This window comes from Acanthisitta chloris, unplaced genomic scaffold (genome assembly GCF_000695815.1).
Source record: "Acanthisitta chloris isolate BGI_N310 unplaced genomic scaffold, ASM69581v1 scaffold10029, whole genome shotgun sequence".
Taxonomy (NCBI): domain Eukaryota; kingdom Metazoa; phylum Chordata; class Aves; order Passeriformes; family Acanthisittidae; genus Acanthisitta; species Acanthisitta chloris.
In genome coordinates, this window is record NW_008689846.1 from 67842 (window position 1) to 76084 (window position 8243).

The 8243-nt window shown below is 37.1% G+C and overlaps 1 protein-coding gene across 1 annotated transcript in view; it reads left to right on the plus strand.

The window, feature by feature from the left end:
- Window positions 1-8243, plus strand: part of SHANK2 (SH3 and multiple ankyrin repeat domains 2) — a gene marked incomplete at its 5' end in the record, with an annotated part of 39679 nt that overhangs the window by 4847 nt on the left and 26589 nt on the right. The window contains one exon of the mRNA XM_009081588.1: window positions 1540-1560. Coding sequence (XP_009079836.1) covers window positions 1540-1560 — 21 coding nt within the window. The remainder of the gene's footprint in view (window positions 1-1539; window positions 1561-8243) is intronic.

Genomic DNA, 8243 nt, shown 5'->3' on the forward strand with positions numbered 1-8243 from the left:
TAGTAGTGTCACCTCTGCAGTGAAGACCATCATAGTTTAGCTTGCTCACCCTCTGCCCAGGTTGTAGCACTTGACCTGCTATTTGTTCTCACCAACTGGCAGAAATCACTGCAACTCTTTTAACAAGCAGCCATGAGACATACTTCAGTTTTTAAGTATGTTTCCCATTTGTGTCTTTTGCCATATGGGACAAATATTACAGTGGCAAGAATTTACTATGCTGAAGAATAGTCCTGCACCATGTTCCAGAAGTGTATGTCCCCTAGGAATGGCAGAAATTTGTCTGCTTCCTAAACAAGACTCTAAATGCCATTTGTGTGATACTCTGAACATTTGCCACCCTAGCAAACGATATGACTATTGTTATAAACAACATCTGTGGTCTACCTGTTTTCATATCTGTCCTGTAAAAGGGCTCTTATGAGAAGGAACAAGAATTCTTAAATTGCACAACAACTGAACGAGTCTCCAAAGAGAAAATGTTCTCCCTATCATGAGTTAAAAGTTGTCTTCTGACATAAACCACAGATTGTATGTGTGTATTTATATATAATTTATATCTCTCTCTATGTATATGTGTATATATTGGACATCTGTGAGAACTATGAGAACACCCACATTTTTATATCCATTAAACTATCTAATGAATAAGCATTTCCTTCATAACATATATGTGGAAACCAAATAGGAAATATCTATAAATGGACACTGTGGATGTTCTCATCAATATATATGTGTAATCCTTTTTCTTGAACTGAAGAAGCTCATGGTCTCAATAGTGTCTCGTGACAAAGAATCCCACAGGCTAATTATGTGCTGTGTACAAATGTATTTCCTTTTTATTGGTTTTAAATGTGATGCCTTTAATTTTATTGACTGTCCCTTGTTATGTAAGAGAAGAAAAAGATAAATAGAAATTCCCCATTTGTTTTCTCTCAGAGTGTATAGTTTTGTAATGTCTCCTAGCTGAGCTAAACAGCATAATTTCTAAAAAAAAAAAGAATGATACATCTTGCAGTCATTACAGTCACTTCCTTTGCCTGGCTCTGAGCTCTACTTACAGTTTTATTGACATGTTTTTAGCTATTCTGTTCTCCATAATGCTGAGCAAACCATCTCAGTTGTTCTCTTTTCAAATTAATTAATCCAAAAGATGGCAGATAACATGTGCTAATGATTCCTTTCCCCTTCAATCTGCAAAGATTTGAAAATGCCCTATTGTCACAGTTGGAAAGCTCTGGTATCAATAAGTTGCCCCAATTACTGCTTTTTCAAAAGAAATTAGAACAAAAAAAATTGTACATGTATCCAGGGGAGCAATTTCTCATAGTTAAGGTGTAAACCCTGCTAAACAGCTTGGCAAAAGCAGATTTTATCTACTGTGGTTTGATAGATACATGCTTAGTAGAGGTGAGCAGGGAGAGACTGACATCTTAGAGGGAAGAATAATGTTTATGCTCAAAATGACAGACAAGGATTTAGCGTATAAAAAATTACCTTCAGAATTGATTCACAGTTCATTCCCTTTCTATTTCCAAGCTTCAGTACGGAAGAAGAAGGGTAAGGGGAAGCATTTTGTCTCTTGTTTAACCTGTTTCTCACCTTTCCATAGTGAAGGATAATAACATAATGTAAATGTTGGCATATGGTCCAGTTTATTTTATGGTGTCAAATGTACATTAATTATTGTATATGTTTTTTAGTTATTTAGTTAATAAATTGCAAACACACTAAGAACTCAAACAGAAGACTACATTTGAAAATATTCCCCGCATTTCTTCCTTTTGTCTCCTTTCCTTCATCTTGCCTTTTTTTCCTTCTTTGTATCCAACTCTTTTCCAACCCCTTCCATCTCATCTCCTCACAGTTACTGTGCTAACTGGCAGCCACAGAGAACATGTGGCCACTAACATACCCTCAGTGTAGTCCTACGTTAGTGATTCCGCTTGTCTCTTTACTGGCCAACCACTACTCCCATAACCACACTGTCTCTGTCTCAGGAAATAGGGATCTTGCACACAACACTTGAACTTTTGACCTGGAGAAATGCTGCTCTGCACAATTTTTAATTTTCAATATACCATCTTCCACGCTGTCCCGTATGCATGGAGTGCCCTCCCTGGACTGATTCATAAGGCCACTACCTTCTCCTTGAAATCTCTCCTAAAGACCCACTTTCCCTAGATCCCTATTAAGCAGTCATCCAAGCACTGATGGCTAGGCAGAGGGGCAGGTAGAACTAGTGGTGCTATTTGGATAGTTTTTATCAATGTAACCGTATATACATGTATACAGAGTTTGTTTGTGTTTAGCTGTATTATTCCATACTCCTGTACGTCATTTTGCTTTCCTAGATTGTAAGCTCATCTGAGCAGGGACTGTGTCATTTCCACGTTCTCATGGCGTCTAGCCCAAGGAAGAGTCTCAAACCTCCCCGAGCCCCTGGGTGATAGCTGGTGAAACAGGCTGTGTCCTGTTCTTCAGCAAAGTTCAGTGTCATGGAAAGGAAAGTTAGGCTGTAGGCAGTGTCTTCTCTCAACAGGGAAGCTTTTTCTTTTTAACATTAAGTAGGACAAAATTGGGTTATTTTCCACTCTTTATTTTCCTGTTCTCTCATGACCTCCTTTCAGGTCGTTAACAGAGGTTCCAGCTAGTGATATTTGCCATTCTCCATTCAGAGAATATGACAGAATAAACCACATAGCTGCTGAAAATACATTTTGGCAGCAGATAAAAAATCTTTACATTGTTATTGTAGTCTTCTGTCAACCGAAAATTCAGTTTTCTGGGTCAGAGATGAGGGAGGCATTTACATGAAAATAATGACTTCTGTGGTTCTCTTTGACTGGTTTTGTTGGCTGTCTTTTGAGATGGGTTCTGGTTCGTTGGGAGGACAGGAGGAGGGAAGGGTATAGGCTGTATTTTTTATCAGGATGGAAGCTGTATTTGTGTCTAAAGAGATAGGTAATAAAATCTTCAGGCTGGGAGCAGCATGGCATGGGCAGTACTATCATTTTACTGCAGTTACATAGCATGAATTGATAAAATTTGACTTCATCTGTGCCACTGACTTTCTGCTTGTGGTAGTTGCCTGACTCAGAGAGATAACTTCCAGCTTTAAAATGTGTGTGTGTAGGGGACATGTTTTCAATAGTCAAACTACTTTCTGGATTTTGTGGGATATTGGGGATGGGGAAGAGGCATTCTTCTTTCTTTTGTGACCTGTAGTTTTCCAAGAAGTGTTGAATGAGTAAGTAATGGCAACATGTAAACTAACAGTTGTAGCAGCAATTTGTTGAAGGCAGTACTTAAAATATAAATCCATTAATATTGAAGAATAACCAGAATATTCACACAGGAAGTTGAAATGAAGGTTTGAAAGTACTCTAAAAATGAAACATTAAAAGAAAAATTTGGGGTCATCATTTTCATCACTACAGAAAAGAAAAGGTTATCACTAGGGTTTCAAAATTAATGTTTTAAAATAATAAATGTAACTGTTCATGAAAAGTTTCTGCAGCTGGTGAAAATCTTGCTTTGAAAGGGTTTTTTCCTTCAGTTTTTGGTTTTACTTGTTTATCAATAACATCCTGGGAAAGAATTTTAAAATGATATGATCCTTAAGGAACACACCCATAAACTAAGACCTGTAAACGTCTAAAAACATGATCTAAAAGTTTCCTGCTCCTGAGCTGGTTTTGCTGCCAGGAAATGGGTTTGATTTAGTGAATGATTTGCAATTTTCAGGGAAATTGGAAGGGAAGTGGACAGTGTATAATTTTAAAATACCTTATATAAAATCCTCTAAGAGAAAGTACAAAGTTAAGAATAGAGCAGGCTAAATTTCCATAGCAAAGTGGGAATGACAAGAAAAATAATTTTTCTGCATTAACAAATACTCCATTGACAGTGTCACATGAGTGTCAGTTGTGAGCTAGGGGTGGTTGTTTGTTTGTTCTTGGGTTTGATATGGTAATCAATATAAAATATTGATATATACCATATATTGCTAAAGTATGTGTGTTGATACTGGTCTTTGGGTTGTGATGTGGGCTACAGTACCAACTATAAACATGGGATTTTCCTCCTATGAAGAGTTTAGTTGCTAGTTCCATGTCACAGGTACAGAGTAACCGTGATATCATCCACACAGAATATTGTTACCTGGCATCAAGTCTTACTGGCATTTGAATAGAAAAATATCAGTTGATGGCATTCAAAAGACATATTATTAGCTCTGTCTGCAATAAGCATTCACACTTCATCCCATTCCTGTTGTCCATTGTTTCAAAGGTGGCACATTCCAATGGCATCTGAAACAATGAAATTGCAGAGCAAATATATATAAATGAATGCCAAACAGCGGATTAGCTTACAGTGTTCTGTTATGTTTGAAGAAACCACTCCCAAAGTCGTCTGGGTTCAAAAATCGTTCTTGTATTTCACTGTGGTGGAGTTGATGATGGAGATTTGTCTGCAGGAAACAATGGAAATACCAACACAGCAGCTTATACAGCACTCACAGCGTCGACTCCTGGGATAGTTTCCAGCATCTGCAGTGCTTCTCTGTAGGAAGAAGGTTTTCTGATCTTCACCTGACACTGTATTTTAGAAGATGAGAGCAAAAGGCATCAGACTTAATGAAGAATTCTTGAAGGGTATCCTTGTAAGTAATTGATTTGCATTCCATATTTGCAATGCTAATGAGAGAGCAGTATAGTAATAAGGAAAAGGTTGTCATCGGGTTGTCATTTATCACGAGTATAAAGCAGTGACTCTGGGTGAATTTGTGAAGTGGATGTGTCAGGCCCCATTTTTTTTTTGATGTGGTGAGGATAGGGATTTTACAACTTGTAGTGTAACTTGCGGGGAGTCCATAGAAGTAGAATTAAGACAATGACATAAGTGCTTGGAAAACACTTTGTGAGAAAAAAAGAATTGCAAATTGGCATGTTTCAAACAGGCAACAATGCTCACCTTATGTTTTCCACCAAAAAAAATCTGGCACCTAACTGGCAATGTGCTGATTAGCAACTTGTGCCACAGAATCTAAAATTAACAGGTAACAGTAGTAAAGTCTTCTTCAAACCAGGGCCTATGTTGCCTATGGGCAGCTAGAACGAACATTTTGGGACCACTGGGAATCCTGAGCAGAGGTTGGTTGGATCTCTGTGTGTATGTTCTCATTTACACTAGTATTATTTTGAATTTAGCAGCTTGCTCTTGAGTGTGTAGAGCCCTTTTATGATACTTGTTTTTCTTTACTACAGGACAGTAATTGAAAAGGTTTTCAAAACCTTTCTGCATCAGCCAAACAAGACAATGGTATAAAAGAAGTTGGAAAAGGAATTGTAAGTGTTCTAGAAAATGTGGGGTTTGTAGCCTTTCGAAAGAGACAAATTAAGTAATGTTAGCTTATATGAGTGTCACTATGCTCAGATATTTTCAAGTGAATATCTAACCACATATTCAAAATCATGAGGGCTTGAGGAACAGTTAAAATTGCATGTGCTTCCCAACATGGCACACTTAGGGCAGTGAAAAACTTTTTCAGCACTTTTAATGTGTTCTCTCTCTTTTTCAGGAGCCAGGGAGATGAAGGACTTATCTCCCTCATCTCAAAACTCCCTTTGCTGCTATTTCTTTTTTTTTTTTTTTTGCCTTCAAATGTTCATATACCCATGTGAATTAATTTCTAATATAATTAAAAATAAATGTTTTTAGATAATTCCTCATAGTTTGTTTGGTTTTTCCCCTCGGTGTGGAAGCGTGAGCACAAGTGTCAGACCAGAGAAGGCTGCAAGTGTCTTAGGTCCTCCACTTTCTTTTTGGTTTCTTTTAGTTGATTGTCTTTCTTTTGTGACTAGGCCAAATTTTCAAATGCTGTCTCTTAAACAGAACCTCAAATTGCCACTTAAATTCCACCTGGCTTGCAGGGTAGGAGTGGGTATTGACTATATTCTCTGCTTTGTTTTTGTTCTTGAACAGAAACCACTGTTAGACAATGACCATTCCTCTTTCAAGGTAGGCTGAATTGTAAGGCTTCAGGATTGCAGGTGTATTTTAAATGCCTGTATAGAATTATTTCATTAATTGAACATACTGTTAAAGAGCTGGTACTTGAAAATTGTATCTCTAGAAAGAATTTGAACATATCAGTTTTCTGCCTTCCTTGAAATTACTTTTGATGGTGTGATTATAATGTGTAAATGTGACTTGTGTGTACTAATGTGAAGCTATTTTCAGCCTTAGAAACACAAATAAGACTTTCTTTCAAGAAAGTTTTCGATAGTTCTTTATTGTGAATACATACAAATCATTTTCATAAATCATGTAATGGTATTTATAGATACTGAATGTTAAGTTATCAATTTTAGTCACTAAACAGTTTTTGTGTTCTGATTTATTTTGCATAATTTTCATTTCTTTTTATTTTAGTGTGCTTGTAGAATTTACAGTATCCCAGAGAAAAGACAAGTATTTTTACTCAATTTTCACAGAAGGAAAGTGTTTCAAGTGCCTTATGTGTCTGACTGTATTGCAAAGCACTTTTGTTATTTCCTCATTATGCTGAATGCTAAAGTAATATTCTCTGCCTATTGTTTGCAGTATGGTAATTGTGTGATTTTGGCATTGTGATTTAAACACAATCCTGCAAATTGTTCATTTGGGGTGGGGCTGGAAGAATTCCAGCTTAAAATATGGTGGCAGATTTATGAGGATTAGCCTAAGTGTCTAAATGAAAATGCAGATCATGCCACTTCTGTGTATTTTTAACTATACATTTACCTGACATAACTGTAGGCTCAGCTTGTTGTTTCTTTTCTCTAAATGTGATCATAAACAACAAATTTGGATTTTAACCTTAATCTGTAATATTCTTACTCTGAATCAATGCTTTAGCTAAGGTTAGTCTTTAAATGCTTAGTGGTATGTTGAAGGCCTCGTTATACTTTACCTACTTTTAGTCTTTGATGAATTTTTATACATCTAACTGTCTGAATAGCTAAAAAGAAAGCCATTAATATCCAGTGGGCATAGCTGATGTAACAGAGATCAATTTTTAACCGTCTCCAAATAGGATTCACCTGTTTTTCCCCAGGGACACTAAAGTTCTACTTATCAGGTGCAATTGCTTCTATGACAAGCAATGTTATCACTTGAACTTCTGTAGTCTGATCAATTTTCTTTTGAAATCAGTAGGTTCTCATCTTTCTGCTGCCAGCCCATTGCTACTGGAAAGCTGGTCTAGAATCTTGTTCATCTGCTTCTTTGAAAGCCTTGTCTACATTCCCAGGCTCCTATTTGCCCAAATTGTCCTTTACATACTTCTCTCCCCCACAGACATTCACTCTGAAGTCTTTAGCAAGTTACTTCCCAGCTATTCTGTTACAAACTAAGCAGGACAAGGTCTTTTGCATATATATGGGAAGTGACAAAGAGCTAAAAGGAATGGAGTGTAAATAATTGCATCTACTTCTTTTAGATGCTTTTTGTTTTTTTCAGATATGCAAACATAATTCTATCTGTAATCACTCCTGGTCTTCATGCTAAAGCTACTTATAGTTAAAAGTAAAAGAAACTGAAAAAAAGTGAATCCATAAGATAAAAGCAACACCACAGTCAGATTTTTATGTAGTGTAAATGAATCTCTGTTTATTTTTAATAGACTACCCCTTTAGTTTTAGTGCTGCTTTTGTAACCCATTTTTGCACATTATCGACAAGGAAGGAAACGAATTTTATTGGCTAATGACAGAAATCAAAACTAAACTTGCAAACTCGTGTTTAGGGAAGGCGATGGAATAAAATATGTGCATATGCAGTACCTGACACTAAGGGCTATGTGCCTAAACCCTTTGACAGCAAGGAAGAATGAATGTCCTGTGTTCCCATCACTTTTCCAAAGGAAAAATGCATGTGCCAAATATTTGACTGTGCTTGACTGCAGATGCTAGCCAAGGTGGGTGATACTACAGCATATAGGTGCAATTGGCATTGTATGAAGTTTTGCATAATGCGCCTGGTACAGTTTCTGTCTGTATCTATCTTAGGTATTTACAAGGCACCTATCACCTTGGTACCTAAGCAGTTTGAAAAATGCACCCACCCCAGGAGGCATGATGCAGATACAGACAGAGGCCCAGGTCCAGAGCAGCAGAGGCAGGTCCCAGGAAGCTCCCCAACTGTGTTCCCGCTGTTGTTGAGATCCTGGCCCACTTGTTGTGGCCAAGGAACATCTCC